We start from the raw sequence: 20,569 nt of genomic DNA, 5'->3' as shown, positions 1-20,569 counted from the left end.
AAATTAAGGTCATGAGCATAATTATTTTTGAAAATAATCACTAAACACATACAGAAGCCAGGGAGGTACTTCGAAATTAATTTTCAATTCAACTTCAACCAATTTTAAGAGAAACCACAAACCTATTAATTTTAAAATTTAAAAAGAAATGTATTAGTTTTTCATTTTTTTAGAGCTAAAAATATTAAAAATAGATTTTGAAAATTTAAATTTTAACTTGCAATTCATAAAAAAAAATTAAATGACAAATTGATTTATCATTTTATTAATAAAAATTAAAATAATATATATTTAAAAAAAGTATTAAACCAACAATGAACAAATAAAATAATTTTGCGAAAATATTTTAAACTTGAAAAAAAATATTGACAAAAATTTGAAGATTTTATTAATATTTAAGCTTCTTTTTTCTATGGTTTAGAATCATTCATTATAAAATGAAGAATTTTATTATTTAAATTCTGTACACGCTTAAATTACTACAGGATTTAGTAAAAATATTTTCTTCGAAGTTCTTTACATAATCAGAGAACTTCTTATAAGTTTTTAAGATTTTTAGAAATAACATTCTTAAGGAACACTATTTTATTATTTTTTTCGGGTACTCTTTTCAAGTTGCACACTCGAGATCATTTGTCAATGGTCACATTGTTGAAAGATGTTTTGACTCGCGAGGCGGCATCTGTTCCGCGCGACTTCTGGGAGTATCAGATGAAGAAGTAAAAGGGTTATGAGAGAGTTAGGATAGAAAATTAAGAACGCAGCACTCCCCTAGACCTTTGGTTTGCTCTAGGGGCGTTTTCGCCTTTTGTTTGCCCTGGTGCGCGTTTGCTCTCCTCCGCAGGCCAAACAAACACGGAATTAAAAGCACACTCGCGTAATAATAAAAGAGAAGAAGAATAAAAAGCGCCTCTCAAACACGCCAGGCTGTGTGATAAACAAATAATAAATTTGTGCTCCGAGAGTGCAGCGAAAGAATGTCTCGGATACTTTACGGCTTTTTAATTCATTCAAGAATCTCTTCGTGTATTTTTTCTCTGTCCAGCCTCAACCGCGGTGACGCTCGGGTGGTCTCCTTTATATTTTTTCCGTGATTTCGATCTTGCGCCTATTTATTTATATTCGTCTCCGGACCTCTTTTCTTTTTAAAGAGACATCGATGCACTTGTAAACTCGTCCTCTTGATTCCCCTTCGTCTCGTCTCCGGCCCGAAATTTATTTTATTCAAATTGAGCACGCGCATAAATCTGTCCCCAAAATGAAAATTAACGACGTCGGCCCTTAATTGCTTCCCTCTAGACATGCATCTTTTGTTTTTCTTCTTTCTCCTTTTTATCTCCAATCTTCTTATTTGTTTTACAACAAGATCGTCATGCAATTTTAATTTTTTTCATCGTACTTGTCCTTTGCAAAATTAAGTGCGGGCTGGGCGCAACAAATGTCTGTGAGAGCGAAACGAAACGCGCCTCTTCCGCCCGCATATTATACAAACTCGCCGGGCCGCCCTCATCAACTCCAATTTGAGCCCCTTTCTTTTCTTAATATGGGCCACCAGCAGGCCACCCCCGACGAGTGAATTTTTCTCACACACGCTCCCAAGATCGAATAAAAAATTTAAACTGACACGGCTCAAATGTTAAACTTCCTTATTTATCTAATTTAATTCAATTTGATAATAAATTTTTCAGAACAAGAGGCTGAGTATTTTGTCTTTTGTTTGCGCAGACTGATAATGAAAGACATAAATTTCGCTCTTTTGGGGTTGCTGGGTCAGCAGGGGAGGAAGCGTGATGCCGACCGCAATCAACCCCCAACCGCTTTGCAATATTTGCATAATTTTGTTTATTTTTCCTCCTCGATTGAGAGTTTGCTGAATCTGATTGATTTCTCGTCGGGACTGCACTAGGCAGGTGGAAATAAAAGTTAACCCCACCTTATTTTTGAGGGCGAGTAATTATTTCCACCCCCACGTGCGCGCACCCCGTGTAATTGAAGCCTGTATTGTTTGCAATCAAAGCTTTCAGAATTATAAAAGCCTTTTTGATCACAAACTGTTCATTTTCTCTATTGTTGGCACAAAAGCAGCGTGCCCAATTAAGCCATTATATATTTGCCAATGTGGGGGTGAAAATTTTACAACCTGCAATCAACTCGACAGAGCTTATTAATCACGACTTCAAGTAGCTCTAATTTGACTTTTTTATCTCTATATGGAGAGATTTTCCACTTTTATTTTAATTTAGATCCTCCCCGTTGATAAATCTCCCGGATCGGGGCGTCAGATTGATGGTGTCCGTATAATGCAGGTATCTCCTCTCCTGGATGAAAACCTTCTTCTTCTCAGGGAACGAAAAGTTAATTGAGCGATGATTTGTGTTTTCTTCTCTATTTCCACGGCGACGAGCGGCTGTCAATTAAATTAATTGAACGCGCGGCCAATCAAAGGGAAAAGAACACTGCAGCGGCCGAGATGAAAAACAATTCTTTTTTATATGCATCGAGGCGAGGGAGGAAAGGAATTTTAGCCTGCGCCTCTTCTCAGAGTTAAGAGGAATATATTAAAAAAGCATTATCTTGATTACACGGTGAGGAAATTAAGGAGAAATTATTTAGCAAAATTTATATACATATTTTTTTTTTAATTGATAAAACCGATGGAGATGATAATAATTTTTATTTATAAATAATTCCAGATTTGAACAATTTCAACCTTTTGCGTTCAGTTCACAATTGTCTTATATGAATTGTAAAAAAAAAAAAATTTATTATAAATTATTATTTCAACTTTAAATAATTTATTAAATTTATTTTTCTTTTTTTAATATATTTGTTTATTATTTATTTATAAATTTTCTTTTTTTTACCTTTTGATCATAATAAATTTTCCTCACAAAGTATATCTCATGTGCAATCACAGGCAAGAAAAAAATTGTATATTTATCCAAATCACTACATTTGGTAACAAAATACTTGATTCAAAACTCAATTATTTAATCTTTGCTGTGGTCCCTGGTTCTGAAATTTAAATTACCCATTTTCCCTCATCACCGATTCATTTTAATTTCAAATAATTTTTATTAAAATATCACAGAAGCAATCGCCGCCCATATCGAGAAACATTGATCGCAATTCCAAAGTAATTACATTTTATTCACATAAATTAAGAGAGTAAAAATCATGTATCTTTAAACTTAGTAGCAAATTTATTGCGCGGTTTTTTAGGTTTTCTCAGACTTAATGCTGTAAAATAATCGAGAAATTTGAGATTTTTATGTTTATTTTGGAGTGAAAGAAGCTTTTCTTATCTTCTTGATTTGAGTTGTTTTTTTATTGGAAACAAACGCGGCTCCTTGTTGTGAATGAACCGAGAAAGGAATTCGAGAGGAGGGGAGCGCGCGAGGGGAGGGGTCGTCGGCGCAAGTGGTGCTGGTGGCGGCCAGACAGTTGTCGGCCGGCGGCCAAAACACGGTCCTCGCGAACTCGGTGCGGCTCGATCAAAGGGAGAACGAATCGCGTGCGAGAAATCAGTGGATTGCCAATTCGGGAGCGAACAACAGTGCGAGAGTGAAAAGTGTGCGAAGGAGCAAAAAGATCAGGTGAGAAAGAAAAAAAACTTTGTTTTCGCTAATTGAGCGTCCACCGGGGAAAATAATAGAAACCGTTTAGTCGAGCAATTAAATCTCGGCAATAATTAATTTCTGGGAACGATTCTAAGGTGGACCATATAGAAAAAGAAAGAATGCGGTTGTGAAATTTGTGTAAATTATTTTTTCTTTCAAAGTTGATTGACCTGGCGAAGAAAAATTATAAGTTTTTTTTATGAATGACGGATTATAAATAATAATAATTCATAAATTTTAATTGCTGCACATGAAGATGAACGACCGTGTTTGGATGTTTTCAATTGTCGGAGCGTCTCTCTCGGAGTTTCCGTCTCCGTTGTTATTATTTAACACACGGGCCGCGTGCATTTATTACGAACGCAGGCGGCGATTAATTAAACGATTTGATTTATTCCCAGGTGCACGCGGGGAAAATGAAATAAAGAAAAAAACTAACGCTGCTGAGCCAGCGAGCGAGCGGCAACATACAAAAGTAACAGTACCCTCCGTTGCTGGCCAGGGAACGCGTATTATACATAAACGTGCACACACGAGGAATAGGCTCCTCTAGCTCGGATTTTGCTTTCGCAGCATCTGCGACGAGGAGTCGTATTATTGTTTTTGAAATCTTCTGCTTACACTTTGTTAACGTTGCACGCCACATGAGTTTATTCTAACTGATGTAATTTTTCAGTTAAAAATTTGAAACTAAAGTTGTGCAATTAATTCAAAACCAATTAATGAAATAAGCGTTCAAACAAAATTACAATTAAGCAGCGGGAAATTAACTTTGATTAATTTAAATTTTGCTTTAACTCCATTGCAAACGAGTAGGTGGTACAAATATTATACTACGTTGTAGAAAGTGTAGAAGCAATAAAGATTGAATTGAATTAAAATTTCAAATCTTTTAAATAATGGACGTTAAGACTTTGGGTTTGGGGTCAATTTCAATATAAAATTGAAACTGGAATTAACCTCATTGAAACATTTAAAAGAATAAGAGCAATATTGTTTCAAAATTGAACAATTTTATTTATTTTTTTAATCCTGCCATTCTCCCTTTATTTGAAATTTTTTTAGTATTTATTACACAAGAAAGCTTAAAGGTTTTCAACTACAAGTATGGCCATTTTTTTTTAAACAAGTATCAATTTTTTTAAATTGTTTTCTTTTTTTTTTAAACCTTGAATAATTTCAGTAGTTTCAATTTATATATTTTCTGTTATAAGCAAAATTTAATATAGTTTAAATGCTATTTTCTCTTTTTTACAAACATTGAATTCGTTTTTTTAAGAGAGCTTCTACGTGAATTACTGAAGCTTTGCAAAAAAGACAAATAAGATACTTTTGCCAGTGTTTCAAATTTGAAACAAAATCCAATTTTCCAGAAGCAGAAATTGCTTATATACTTTCTGGAAGACTGAAATTTTCTAAAATAAACTCATCAGTTTGGTATACAACAGCAATACAATGGTCAAGATTGATTTCGCCTAATTCCAAAGTTCATCATTTGACCTGGTGTTTCACGTTCTCATTTTTTTTTTAAAGTAAACAATGTGATCATAAAAATTGGACGAATGAAAACGAAATTCTCAAATGCTCGGAAGCACGTTTTGAAAAATAATGCAACCTGCTGGACACGCTTTTTAGAATTTGCATAAATTGCTTAAAATATTGCTTGATTTCTAATTCTTTTTTCTTATACCAAATCCTTAGTTAGGTCAAACTGTTCTATTTAAATCTTGAGCCAAATGGATCAAGACACGTTAATTTGGTGGTCCAGACCTGTCAGAAATCAGACAGTTTTTTAGAGTTGAGTAAAAAAAATCTGACAGAAAATTTCCATAATTGTTTGCCTGCATCAGGTAAAGTGCGCCTACGCAAATTTTTCCAATGCTCCGAAGCGAAACGAGGTGTTTTTTCCATCAAGAAGCGTCCATTATGTCATCGGCGCATAAATTCATTTGCATGCGAGGCAATTAAACGAGAAGAAGTCCATTGTTTGTCGCCGCCGCATGAGATCACATGTATGCAATTTCATTGTTGGCTGCTGCTGAGTGCACTTTGAAGTCGTGGGCGATTTTTCTTTCCTTTTTTAAATTCCCTCACGTCCCCCTTTTCAAGAGCTAGAGCAATAAATAAATAAATAAAATTTTCAATAAGCCTCGCGTCTCTAAAACAAAATTCGACGAGCTCGGCTGCGCAGGTTAATTGGCCACGAAACGAGGGAAAATCGAATCGACGAGGCGCGGGTCAATTCGCGGACATATTTATGAAAGAGTCGCTTCCTGTTTCCGGCGGCGCTTTATCCCTTTATGATTGATTTATTGTTGATTGCGCAATTGCGCATACTTGCACATCTCTTCTCCTTGCCTGCGATCTTTCACGGAGAGGAGTAGAGAATTCCTTATCTCTTGCGTCTAATCAACAAACTCGCCAAGCTTGTAACTGTTCCTACGGAATAAATTAAAACAGCAGCTTTTTTATGGTTTTATATTAATTATCATAAATAACGTAGGCAGCATTGTTTTTAATAATATAAAATCATTCTATTAATATTTATTAAATTATAACAAATAAAATTTGGAACACAATTGCAAATATCATGAGAACAAAATGCAAAACATTTGTTATGTAACAATATGTACTAAAATGCCGTTTTTTTTTCAAGTAAATTAACATCATGAAAGTGGTGAGGATATTTAAAAATTTAATGTCACACATATATCATAACCTTTCCAATTAAGGAATCCCCCGATCGACCATTTTTGTGAAATCATTAATTATGTTTTAGAATTGTTTAATAGTTATACGTTTTATAAATTCCAATTTCTATTTTATTCCTTATTTATATTTTGTTTATGCTAAACGAGAAAGTTTGCATCATGTAAATAAATTAATTTTTTAAATTTATAAAAATTATAAATTAAAATGTTTTAAATAAGAAACAAAATTAAAGCAAAAATTATAAAATATAATTTTAAATATAAAATGCATAATTACTTGTTTTATATGTTACAAATTTTTCATTTATGTTTATTCTTCCAGACTGTTACAAACATTTTACATTGACAGATAGGAAAAATATTTGTTGAGATGGAAATTTTTATGATCTCTGTAAGGCAAATTTTACTCTAACCACTGAAGATTCAGAAGACCCCATCCGCCTCAGTCGCCCCTCACTCCTCACTTTCGGTGTCTTAAAAAAGTCTGTTCAGGGAATACAAATGAATTAATTAATTTTATCTCACATTTCTATATATATTTTTCTTTTATGAAATGAAAATCGAGCAATTCTTAATTTGTTTATACCAAAATATTATGTATTTATTTTCAAATTTATCATTTTTTTAGCATGGATTTTACATGAAATTTTGCTACAGAGGAAATTCAGTTTCAAAAAACTCAAATCTTAGTTCAATCTTTAAAAAAATTTTAAAATTACATTTCTTTTTTCCTCAAAAAGTTACAAGTTCTCTACAAGATTTGAGTTTTCAATCTGCATCCTGAAACAGCTTTCGAAAGATTTTGATTATTTTCCATCGCTCGTGTTGGTTTATTGGTCTTTGAACTTATTATTTGTTAATAGATCGCGTGCACAAACCTGACTCACAAAACGGCTCGGCATGCGAACGAAAACAAAACAATTTCAAAAGTGTGTAGGTGATGAAATTGTGTTTCTTCCTCTTGGCGTGCGCGTTTTTGTTTTTACGAAGGAAATTCGGTTTGGAAGATGCATCTGGCCGGAAGCGAAAAAAGACGAGATGCACTTTTGACTCTCACGAGAAGTCTCAAATTCGCCCCAGCTGCACGTCGTCTCAGCTTGAAAATCTCCACTCGCGCGCGTTATGGTTTATTTCGGAAATTGGGTCGTTAGGAGGAATTTGTTTGCTTGAAATCTTTCTACTTGTTCTGTCGAAACGACCGATAAGAGGAAACGAGCGATAAAATTATTTGAGCTTTGGCTGGCGCAATAATAACTAAGAGAGAACTCTTGCATCTTCTTCCTTTCGGTTTGTTTACATTTGCAGTCAATAAAAGCCAGCAGAGCGAAATCGAGTCGTAATAGAAAACCAGCGTCGTGTGCGATTTTTATTGGAGTTGAACGACCGAAACTGCTGCTTCTGGAGGAATTTTTCGATCCGGTGGACAAAGGAGATTTATTTGTTTTCTCTTTTGTTGGTCACTCGGTCTTGCTTGTCCGTCCGGAATAAATTATAACTTTTTTCGCCGAAGAAAGCACGAGACAGAGAGAGAAACGAGTTTTCCGGAGAGATTTGATTTGGTTTAATCCACTTTTGGTTCGCTTTTCTCTCTATTCATTTGACGGACGAAAAGCAAACAGAGAAGATGCAATTGAAAAGATCCGCCCCCGCACGTGGGAAGGGAGCTTTCCTTCTTTGTCTGTTGATTTGTTTGATCAGCTGCAGTTGAGCATCGAGTAAATTGACTTCGTGTGCACCTGATTTCAATCAACGGGTCGAATTTCACTCCAGACCGCACCGAGTGCTGAAAAAAAAACGAAATTCTTCTTTGTTGTCGAACGAGATTAATAAAAGCAGAGAGACTGACAGATGCTTTTCAATTAAAGAAGAAGCTAAAGCGCGTGTGTGTCTGATTGATATGGAATTTCTGAAAGTGGTACAAATTATTTGTGAGAGGTGCAAATTCCAAAGAAGAAGACAACATTTTTCCTTTTCAAATTTATGCAGAAATGTTGTTTAAATTGGATTACGTTCATTCTGTATGTTTTTATTTGGTAAAAAATACGAAAGAAATTTTATTTTCTAAATTTTCTCATCAATTATTCATCAAATTAATTAATCAATTCAATTGATATAATGGCGTGGTTGAAGTTCGAAGGGATTCATCTCTAGGAGAGAGATAACTCAATTTTATTTCACTTTCAATTCTGCCTAGATTGCAATTTGAAACATTTTTATTTCATCACACCTCAAAACCTTAAGAGGAACAGATTATATAAAATTAAACTCAAAATTGTTAATTATAATATTTACTAATTATCACAAAACTTTATTTGATGACTTTTCAAAACGAGAGACATTTCGATCCATTTAAATAATTAATTTGAATGAATTTCAGAATTATTTATAAAATTTCTATAGGTGTTTCTAATTTATTTTTTGTTGATATCAAATTTTGAAACATAATAATTATTTATTCTATATTTTAAATAATTCATATGAGCAAATCTTATTTTAAAAACTTAAAAAAAATTCACCATTCATTTCATTTCAATAATAATTAACTTTAAATCCTTTGAATATGTTGCATAAATATTGCAATTTCTTTAAGTAAATTAAGTTATTTTCACCAACTTGAACCATTTTATTGTTGTGATTTCAGTGGTTGGCGCCGCTGGAAGCCACTCTTGGCGGCGTCGCAGTCATTTTGGTGCACATCGGTGAGGCTCCGGACGCGAGTTTCGCGACCGGCGCCCTTCACTGCTGCCTCCGGCCTTCTTCCTTCGGGGGCGTGGAGGCGTCGCTCACGTGGCGGGGGCCGCTCGGGCAGCTGCGGAGGCGGCCCGCCGGCCCCCTCGCTCCCATGACGGCCCCGACCGACTCGGCCGTCCTGCTCGTCGCCGCGTCCGGCTCTGCGGGAAACGTGGCAATCCGTCCGGCGCCGCTGCACCTCTTGGAGCGCATCCCGCACATCGACTCGGACGACGACGAGCCGCCCCCGCATACGCCACCTCCACCGCCTCAAAATACGGGTAAGTCTTTACCGAAACAATATTATGTGTCAATGGAAAACTGCATTTTTTTTTAGTTTTTTGTAAACACTTTTTCGGCACGATTTAAAAAAAAAAATCTTTTTTATCTTTTTTACTCTACGATTTTCTTTAAGTTGAAGAAACTGATTTTGTAGGTTTATACACGGAATGATAATAATCACAATGCAAATAGATGTGTAATAATTGAATTTCACGCGGGATTTTCTATTTGGTGTTGTGCTTGGGTTAAATACAAATTATTCTTTTTATATTCGGATCTTTTTAAACTTATATTTCCCTATTTGAGTATCTTATCAATAGATTAACTTTTAAAGTAAACAAATTAATAGCAAAAAGTAATAACTTTTAATAAATATCCACTTGAAATTAATAATAATAACTAATCTTTAAAGAAATATATGTATATTTTTGTTTAATTTTATTATTTTTTAAATAAAAAAATAAATATTGTCATTTGTGTTATTTATAAGATTAAAACTTTTTAAATTATTTATTATACTATAAAAGTAATTATAACTAACAATAAGTTTTCATTCACGTTTGCAACATTAATTAATTTTCCTAAAATGTAAATGCGTTCTTCCTATCACGCTTTGGGTTTAATGAAATTAAGATGTAATTATTATATTGATACTTCAGATTATATTATCCAACGAAAAGATCTCATTGACAGGTTATCCATTTACTAACACTGTATAAGTTGGCCATACATGTGTTCTTTTAAATATTTATATAGAAATTTAATTTTTAAAATTTGTAAACTTACATTTGTTTCCTTCTTTAACTCAAATTCATCACTTTTTGGTATCTTATTGATAAATCTTCTTAAAAACTAAACCAAAAATAAATATATTTGATAAATTTTGACGGTAATAATTCATCTTCTTTTCTTTAAATAAAACAAAATTATCTAAAATTCGGTTTCAAATTTAAAAACATTTAGTTCAAAGAGGATTATTTACTTTACTTTTTTATTCAGATAAAGTTAAACGTTTTTAAATTAACTTTTATGCCATAACAATCATTATAATTAATATAAAATTTGATTTCAAATTCACAACTTAAACTCTTCAATAGTTTGTTTCCAAAGATATTTTTCTGAAATTCAGATGTTATTTCAATTCCAATCCACCAGATTAAATTTCGTAACGAAAGGATCGTAAATTGGCAGGTCGTGTATACATTATTTACAAATACTTATAAAGGAGAGCCATCTGTGCGATGGACGCATTGAAAGCGCGCGGCTCTGCGCATTATGCATTCATCTGGGCTCAAAAATGTAATTAATAGAAAAATCGCGCGGCTGCATTTGAATACAATTGCAGTGCGTCGGAATGATCTCGCACCGAAAGAAAGAAAGACCTGGCGCTGGAGAAAGAGATGCAGAGAAATGAAAATGAGCGGCTCGATTTCTCTCTCGCTGCTCATTGTGCACAACAAGAAAAAGAAAGAGAAGCGGCCGAGCTCTTCTTTTCGTGATTAATTGGCCGCCCGACTCCCAGGCGGATCGAATTTCGCGTTGCTAACTCGCCACGCTAATTGCCTCGGAAGATTCAATTTGACGCAGAATTGCACGCAGCTGACGTCTGCGCAATGCTCCGGGGAAAAAATAAAACTTAATTTTGGCGCTTCTGAGAAGAAAAAAAATACGAACCGTGAAGTATTTGTTTCATCCATAATTCATGAGTTGTGCCGCGGAGGAAGTTTTATTTGATGAATTATTTTTCCACTCGAAATTTATCTCGATCGTGCGTGATGGATATGGATGGACGTGTACGGCTGTTTGGGATTCGGGAGCCGCCCTTCCTGGCCAGACGAAAAAGGCCCCGAGAGCATCCCTCTCGCAATAGGGGGTGAGATTTGGAGACGAGTGTGCTCGGGAACGCCTGCTACGGAAGCGATTTTTACAGTTGACTATTAATAACAAAACACAAATCGCACCCTCGTCTGGAGTTTTAAAATAAGCTGATTATCTCCCAGATCAGGAATTAAATTAATTTTTAAATCTTTCTAATAATTATCTTGTAAATTTATTTTTAAAAACGAAATACACCAAACTTTTTTTTCTATTTTATTTATCTTTTTTTACCGATCAATGATGAAAAAAATAAAAAGCAACTTTAAACAAAATAAAATTGAAATTTTCAGAATTAATTATTTTAAGAGAGAATTTATCTTACAATAAATATCATCAATATATACAAAAAAAAATTTAAATCTCCATTTTTTTAAATAGTAATTTTCCTGATATTTTTATATACTTCAATTATAAAACTACATTAAAAGCAAAATTAATCTCTTTCTCCGTTGGAGATATCGTGGGACTTTTTCCTCCTTCAGCACCGTGCGTTGAATTCCCCTGCTGCGGCGGATGGCGTATCCGTATTAATTTTGCTCGTTCGCGAATTGAAATTCTCGTGCGCGACTTCCTTTGCTTGTTCGCTTCTTCAATGAATCGATCCGCGTGCGTGACTCACACGTGGACGCTGCAAAAACGCGCGGCGCCTCTTTGTGCTGAATGAGTGACCTTCAATGACCATATTTATTTTGCAGGCGACGACCAGCCGCCCCCTGCAGCCCCAACAGCCGCCTCTCAGCTGCCTGCAGGACTGCTCAGCTCGGGCTTCTTTGCACTCGCAGGTAAAATTTTCATCTTATTCTGCTTTGTACTCATTAAAAACGTGTGTTTTTATATTTAAATTAACTTTTGGAAAAAAAATGTTAAATTAATCTCCAAGTTTAAATTTTATGGAAGTTTACAGTAGAATGGTTTGTTTTAAACTTTATGGAAAAAAACATAGCATGCAACCCATCTTATCATTCTATCTGGTCCAAGTTATTATTATTATTTATTATTTGTTTTTTTAATTTTTGATGCAATATGCTTATTATTTGAAATATTGAAACTGGAATTCTGGTTGCCAAGAGAAAAAATAAAAGAACATCTGACCCTTAAAATCGACCTGCTGACCTTAAAAAACCTAAGATTTTGTCGAAGGAAATTTATTTATAAATAAAAATTAAAAATTTAGAGAATTTTATTTAATATATGAATTTTTTATTTTGAAGAATAAATAAATGGAATTAATCAATATATAAAATAAAATAAAAATACAGAAGTGCGGCAGATTATTGTGATTTTGCCAGAAAATATTTTCAGTTTATTGCCCTGGAAAATTCTGGCTTTTTGTAAGTCACAATATGTAGGTATTTTCTGACTCAGTTGCTCAATTAATTTCTGCATGTTTTATTTATTAAATTAAATTCTTCCAATTTTATTTTTAATTTTTACAAGTTCCTCCCACTTAATAGTTTGGACATGATAAAACTTTGGGTTTTAACAGTACCAGCACATTGCTTTAGGGTCAAATATCATATAATTTTTTTCGTTTTTACTTTCAATTTTTCATGAAATACACCACAATGCACTACATTAGTTATTATTGAAAAATGATTTCAAATTATTAATTTAATTCCATTTTATAACATTTTAATTTTTATATGTATATTGTTCCTGAATAGAGTCTTAGTCAAATATCTTTACTGGTAAAATGTTGCAGCGATATTTTTTATTAATTATCAAAACTTCAGGCTTAAAAGTTGAAACTATTGTTATCTTAAAAATTTAAATATGTGCCTTGAAAAAAGAGCAGTAAATTTTGCATAAAAACCTATTTAAAAAGAAAAATTAAAAATATAATTAAAAACTAAATTTAAAGCAAAATAATTAAATATTATTTTAAATAACCTATATTTAAAGAAGTTGTATAATTTTTTTTAAAGAAACTGCAGGCTCAAGAAACCCACAACGGAGTAAACGTTCGAAACGCGCACAATATTATCAAAACAACTAACAATCAGACCCTCATCGTTAGTGCGCGTTTGTACAATTGTTTTTATAAACACACGAGAAGTGAGCAATTAGCCGAAACACACATTACGCGAAGGGGGTTGCCGTGGTTTTGTTTGCCGCCCGCACCCGTGATTAGGGACTGAACAAAACTCTCTATTCATTTATTACTTTTCTTCTATGCATGCGTAATTTTTCTGCACGGCCGCCCTCAAAAGGAAATGAAAAGTCTCTCTGTGTCCTTAATTCGCCGGACCGAGCCAAGATCTCGTCAATTATTGAAAAGCTTTCGTTTCTATTCTTTTGATTTCGTCTCCATTTCGATTTTCTCCGTTCATATATGTTATTTTTTCTATTATTGCTCGGCGCATTGATAATGGCAAATCGGCGTGGCGAATGCGACCGGGGCACGCGCGAGGTCACCTCGGGTCACCGGGGCGCCTGATTTCTCCCACGACATATATGAGAAATAATGAAAAATGACATTTTCTGTTATTTTCCAGACACGGAGGACTGCGAAGGCGCCGCCGTCGTGGTCGCCGGCGGCTCCCGCGAACCCTATCCTGCCCCTCGCCAAGCCGGCCAACTTCTGACCTACCTAGCTTTGCTCGTCGAGAGGTTTGTATTCATTAATTAATTGCTCATTAATTTTGCAGTTTAAATTTATTTGAAGAAAGAAAATTTTTAATTGGAAAAAATATAAGGACCTAAAATAGCTAAAAGATTTACTAATTAATTAATTTACTTTGCAAGAAAATCGCTAAAGTTATTATTTTATTAGCAAAACATCCATATTTTTGCTTTTAATTCAAAAGAAATTATGCTTTTATGTCTGTTTAATATACAATTTTTTACTGATCTGATTCTATTTTTTTTTTTCTAAATTAAATTTTTGTTAAGCGATTTTTTTTTAATCTCTACACGTTTTTAATTTACTTGAGAGGGCAGAAAATAATTAGAGTCACCAAAAATTGATCTTTATTTAATATTGTTTTATGTTATTTATTGTTAAATCCATTTTATTTAAAAATTTTGAATTATTTTTACTATTTAATTTCAAGATTTCATCATAAAAATACCGTACAATATTGTTATGTATTTTATTGTTCAAATAAAATTAATGATAACATCGATTAATTTTAATCAGGCTGATAATATTACAATTTTATTTGAATTCTGCCTCAGGGGTTCGGCAAAGTGACCCTGGATAGGGCCGTATTTGCCTATGCAGTCACAAGCTTAATTATTTAAACTGTGAAATTTTATTAAATTATTTATCATTAATCATTACGATGCATGTTATTTTGATGAAACTTACAATATGATAAAAAATTGTCAAATTTATAAATTAGTTCTCATTATTAAAATTTTTTCCAATGCAATAATTATTTTTATTATTTTCATTCATTGAATTTTGAATAAATTATCTGTGACACTAAAAACACTTTCACGAATTTCCCCAGGAGATGGAAATTTGAAGATAATGAGAGCAATCCACCCCCACTCACCCTTTATGTGCCACGGTTGGAGTCGACGGCGGTGCTCGACCTGATCGATCGCTCGTTGTTTGCCGCTCAGGTATGTTTTCGTTCGTGCAACAGAGGTCTTTGGCCTTCTCCTTTTTGTGTTTGACGGACGCGAAGGGCGACTTTTCCCAACTCATTATTCGAACTCGTAATTTATGCGCTGATAAAGATCTTTCAAGAAGAAGATCGGAATTTTGAAAGCTGTAAGATTTTCAAGATTTCGGCCCCCGGGCCGCCCGGCGCATCTTTTTTTAATGAGCCGTAATTTGTGACCGGTGGCCGCGCATTCTAATCAGATCGAGCTTTCCCTTTTTATTGAAAAAATACATAAACGATGCTGTTCACATGAATGACTTGACGCCTTTTTGACAAATGCGCAGGGATACGGAACTCGTGTCGAGAGGGTGGTTGTCAGACGTCAGCCTGGAGGAGCTCCGGCCAAATCGAGGAGAATTCTGCCAATTAGCAAAGTCAAGGTAATTATTCTTTACAAAATATGAAAGAAAAATTTTATAGATAACATTTTTTTTCTTTCATCACAAATTACTTTTGTGTTGCAGGAGAAATTTTTATCATCCTTTTCGAACAAAATAAACTCTTTAAAACTAACCAACAAATAAAACTTTCCAATCTTTCCATTCATTCTTTTTATTATTATTATTCATTTCTTTTTTTTTAATCAAAGTGAAAAACTTTTGATAATTTTGTTATAATGTTTGCGTGTTTTCTTGCAGTTGCATGTTGTTGGAGGCGACGGATCAGCCCTGCGTCGATTCTTCCCCGACGGTTCGCCCCCAGTTCCTGCCTACCCTGAGCGTCCGCACCTGTGGGCGCAACTGCTGCAGGTGAGCGAGATTCTCATCCCCTTAATTTTATCTCCTGAGAAAGCAAACACATTCTCCTTTTAGCTTTTAATGTTTCCTCGTAAAGTTTAGGGAGATATTAAAAATAAAGAAAGAGGATTATCTCTCTTTGTTCTTTCTACAAAGTCTTTGTTCTTTCCAGGAGGCGGAGGAGGTGGAGGCGGCGTGTTCGGGGGCGGACCGCCTCCAGACGGCCTCCGAATTGCAACAGCGGCTGTCCCAGATCGAGCTCAGGGCCCAGAACGAAGCCTGTCCCTTCCTGAGGTAATTAAAAAAATACTTCAGAAATTTCAACTTGCAGCAGCTGAGCGCACGTGTGCACTTGTTGTTGTGATGATTGTTGCTCGAGATCAAGTGCAACAATTAAATGCTGCGCCGGCAGCTGCTGCTGAAGCGTCTTTTATTTCCCACTTCCTCTCGAGCGCCGGCAGTCGAGACTCGGCTCTCGAGGAGAAACAAAGTAGACTTGACTCTGTTGTGAATAAGCTCACCTTGTTCTTCTTCTTTCCCAGGATTGGCCTCAAGAGAGCGGCCGCCGCCGTGGCCGCCGTCAGACAGGCAGAACGGCCAGAGGCCGTAAAGAGACTACAACAGGTTGGTGATAAAACTTCAAAGTTTTGCATAAAAAAAATTATTAAACAGTAAAAAAAAAGATTGAAACTTCCAGTAAATTCTATACTTTTTTATTAAAATATATATTACTTAAAAAAATGTGATTTTAAACCAATTTTTAGAAATTTGTCACATTCTTTTATTGATTTTAATACGTAAATTGAAATTTTGTTAAGAAAAACAATTGGGAAAAGCCAAAAACGTTATAATATAATTTTTAATTTCATCTAAAAATTTTATTTTAAACAAACTTCTCAGATGATTTTTCTGATATTAAATATGAATCATTAAATTTTAAATTTATTCCATTTTTAACAAATTCAAAATAATTTTGAATTATTATCTATTTTCAACCAAAATTTTCTCAACGATTTATTTCAGTTCAATATTATTGTCTATACCTGCCATCAAAATTTTTTTAAAAATTGTGCGCTTGAAAAGTCCTTGGGTGCGTTTTCCGTGACCTCCGAGTCAATTATCATTGTTGAGGCGAACCATAATTATTGGTCGCTTCTGGGAATCTCTCTGTAAGATTCCCTTTTGTCTACCTGTCTGTCCGTAAACCCCGTCACAATACGTTTTTTTTTCTGTTTCACTTTCGTTTTCCTTCTCAATGCTGCAACTACCCTGAACGAATCGCGCGAATAGCCAAAGAGGTGCGAACGAAGAAGAGTTAAAATAATTTACGACGACGGCGGCGAGGAATTTTTATTTCCTCTCTCGGCAGAGAAATAGTTTTACGGGCGCAATAAACTCGCCTTTTTTCCCGCGAGGAGGGAAAAAGAAGTCGACGCACGCACATACAAAGGGACATGAATTTATTATAAATAAGAAAATGCGTTTGCTTTATGACGGAGGAAGTTGCGGACGTTTTTCTCTTCCACCAGCTCTCCCCGGGAAAATATTTAATGAATATATCATTTTATGGACAAGCAATCCCGATTCGATTGTGCGCGCACTGAGAAGAAGAGATTTATTTTCAACTCTCTGTGAATAGAAGAATTGCGCACGAAAAATTTTAATGATCAATTCTAGGAAAATTTGAACCAGACAAAGACTAAATGTACTCTTTTAGAATAACAATACGCTTGATTCTTAAATTTTAAACAGAGGGACTTGGATTTATTCTCACGGTATCACATTTATAAAAATTATTTTCTGATTTAATTTTCTTGATTTAACGAAATTGATTGAATATTAAAAATATTCTTTAAAAAATGTATTTAAATGCAGAATTTTTGCGTTTAATATGGATAATTCAGGAGCTAATTTTAATTTGACATTACAAGAAATTACTGGCAACAAATTTTACTCTAGAAAAGATGACTTAATTGGATTGGATTAATGTGTTGTCGGAGAAATTTTTAATTGATTTCAATCTGGCAAGTTTTGAGCAAAATTGTATTTTAAAAAATTCCCTTTAGGAGAAATTTTTATTTTCAAAATTCATCCCTAAAAATTTATTTAATTTATTATTTTTAAATATTAAAAATACTAATATTATTGTTATAATTATGTAATTATTATAAATTATAAGTATTTTAAAAAATGACAAAATAAAAATTAGCGGGTAAAAAAATTATCAATGATTTAAATTTATGCACATTTTTTTTCTTCTAAAATCCCCCTCTTATCTAAAGTGGAATTTCTCTATAATAAAATAAACTTTTTATTTAATTGATTCATAAACAAAGTGAAACTGAACGAGATGATGTAGTCGCGGTCTAAATTTATATAAAAATGAAACGTAACACTTGGGGCGACAATTATTTCTCTTCTTCCTTTCATTCATCCACAATCTATCGAGGGATCTCTCGATTATTAGGCCAATTAAAAACCGCCAGTCATGTTATATTGAAAACCTTTGTCCTCTCCGCGGGGATATTATATTATAAAATATAAATTTGGCTAATTTGCAGTGAATGAAAGCGCGTGTATAATTACATTTTTCGGCGGCAATTAGTTTGATTGATTTGCATTTTTTTCACTTTCGACGACGGAATCTCGCCGCCGGCCAAAGAGAGAACGTCGAAATTAAAAACGAATCGCGCTAATTGTCCTCTTCTTTGCACGCGCGGCGATCCCCGTCCCAAAGTTGCATCTGGAGGAAGAACTCGCAGGCCATCTGCGTTTGGTCCTCGAGAGGCCGCGCGCGGTGGTCGAGAAATGAAAACACTCGTAATTGGGGCGGCGAATGGAAAACAGACGCCGCCGCCGTAAAAATAAACAATCGGGTGCATTTTTATTTCGGATGCACTCAAAATGCACCGACCAAGAGAGATACGAGCACCCCTTCTTCCCGCGACGCCCGTGCCAACAAATACACACGAGAAAAATTAAGACGAAGCTCACTTTGAACCGAGCTTGTAATAAAATTTGAGCGATAAAAAGAAGGCGCGTGAAGAGGCATAATTTATCAATGGGATATTTTAAATGCATCCTCGGAACGTCTCTTAATTTATGCATGTTTCATAAAATGATCAAAGGCGCGACACAAATTTAATTATGAGGGGGAAAATGCTGCTTTGTTGTTATTTATGTTGAGGAAAGGTTTTATGTGAAAATCTGGTTTATTTAAAATATCCATCGATGGTGGAAAACAAATTATTGTAAAAAAAATCATTCATGATGAACATGCATATATTTCTTTGTAAATTCATTTGCATTTTCTGTTCTTAGATTTAAGGTCTTTGCAGGCTCTTGGCGTTTTATTAAATAAATCTTCAATTTAAAACAAAAATCCGTTTTATGTTTGAAGAAATTGACACTCGAGGAGATGATTATGAAAAAGAGATCTTTTCCTCGTTGTAAAATTTATTTTTATTCAAAAACAAAAAGGCTCTACCAGTTTTGGTCACGGTCTGCAACCCTATTTTATATGGTAGAAAATACATTAAATCAGAAAAATTGAAAAAACACCACATTTTTGCATCAAGGAAAAGCCCAATCACTTCCTTTAATTCCAAGAATTTATGGCCAATTTAATGAAAAACTGGGTCTTTTTACTTCAGAATTTAGGATTATTTACATGAGCTATTAAATTTGTAATAAAAAGTAGTTAAATATTTATTTAGTAATGTATTTTATCAGATTCATTTATAATGCTGCAGTGAAGTTTTATTAATTTTCAACATAACTGAATTAAGAAAATTAAAATTGATTTAAAAAAACAACCCTGGAACTGTTTTACTTTTAACGACACTAACAACTAGTTCAAGAATAATTTATTAAGTTTATTATAAATATTAATTTAATTTTTTAGATTGACAAATTTATATTAACAAAGTAATTATTAAATACTTGTTAATTTTGTATTTTTTTTAATTTTACAATTTAGCTCAGAAGTATTAGTGTTTCAAATGATTTAATGGCAAAATTATACAAAATTTTATCCCAAACTAATTTTATAATGAAATTTCAATTTTTTTTCTTTTTTATATGATTGTTTAATTTTAAGCTCTGCAATAAATTTACTGTTCCAGGAATTGTCATGGTTTGACAGCGAAGGTGAAAGGTCACTGGCAGACCTTTTGGCCGCTGCTGAGGGACCACCAGAAGGGCCTCCGGACCCTCTCGGCGGAAACCGATTCCACCTGCTCTACCTCGAAGCCCTGGTGAGTAAAATCTTTATTATATTCACAGACCCTGAGCTCAGGTCGCGGCAGGTGCCGCCACCTGACGACGAACCTGCCGAAGCCCAGTAACCCAGAAATACGCATTCTTTCCTTTTCATGCCGATTGTGCATTACATTATATTATAGTGAATGCTGCACTTGTCGTTGGAATTTCTCTGCCACTCTCGCGCGTCCAAGGCGAACAGGCAGTTTCAATTTATTATCTTTTTATAATGTACATTTTCCGCCCGCGCCACACTCCTCGCACCAGAGCAGAGGCGAAAACAAAAGCGTCGAGTTGCGAGATTCCAAGGAATGGAATATTATATTTAAAATGAAAAGAGAGACGCGCGTCTGCAGAATCCGCTTACGGTGCTCATTTTCTGCAGAGCCAAATGAACTACTGTTTTAAATTTTGCGTGATAAGTAATGTGACTAATATGTGCGTGAAGGTATGAAAAACAATTTTATTAAGGAATAAAAGATCCTCGAGCTTAAATGAGAACGACAACAATATAAAATAAAAATTTAAAAATTTGTTCTCATCTTTGAAGTCCGTTTGATTTTTTTCATTTGCTCAAAAATTCACAAAGAAAAATTAATTCATTCTCATTCACAATACTTGGGACTGATAAAACAACTGTTTTGGATAATTCGCATAAAAAATTAAAAGATTTAAATTCAAAATTTAGAGTATTCCTGGATATGTCGAAAGATTTAAATGAATTTTTTTTACAGAAA

General features: G+C 34.1%; 1 protein-coding gene across 2 annotated transcripts in view; it reads left to right on the top strand.

Moving 5' to 3' along the window:
* Window positions 1-20,569, top strand: part of LOC132194622 (puratrophin-1-like) — a 41,782-nt gene that overhangs the window by 2,734 nt on the left and 18,479 nt on the right. For both annotated transcript variants that reach the window (XM_059616024.1, XM_059616023.1), the window contains exons 4-12: window positions 8,973-9,342; window positions 11,917-12,003; window positions 13,717-13,831; window positions 14,677-14,791; window positions 15,120-15,215; window positions 15,474-15,584; window positions 15,745-15,866; window positions 16,115-16,196; window positions 19,697-19,828. In XM_059616024.1, coding sequence (XP_059472007.1) covers window positions 8,973-9,342; window positions 11,917-12,003; window positions 13,717-13,831; window positions 14,677-14,791; window positions 15,120-15,215; window positions 15,474-15,584; window positions 15,745-15,866; window positions 16,115-16,196; window positions 19,697-19,828 — 1,230 coding nt within the window. The remainder of the gene's footprint in view (window positions 1-8,972; window positions 9,343-11,916; window positions 12,004-13,716; window positions 13,832-14,676; window positions 14,792-15,119; window positions 15,216-15,473; window positions 15,585-15,744; window positions 15,867-16,114; window positions 16,197-19,696; window positions 19,829-20,569) is intronic.

This window comes from Neocloeon triangulifer, unplaced genomic scaffold (genome assembly GCF_031216515.1).
Source record: "Neocloeon triangulifer isolate White Clay Creek 2 clone unplaced genomic scaffold, ASM3121651v1 ptg000008l, whole genome shotgun sequence".
NCBI classification, from domain to species: Eukaryota; Metazoa; Arthropoda; class Insecta; order Ephemeroptera; family Baetidae; genus Neocloeon; species Neocloeon triangulifer.
Note: the sequence above shows the minus strand (reverse complement) of the source record. Positions and strands in the feature narration are given on the sequence as shown.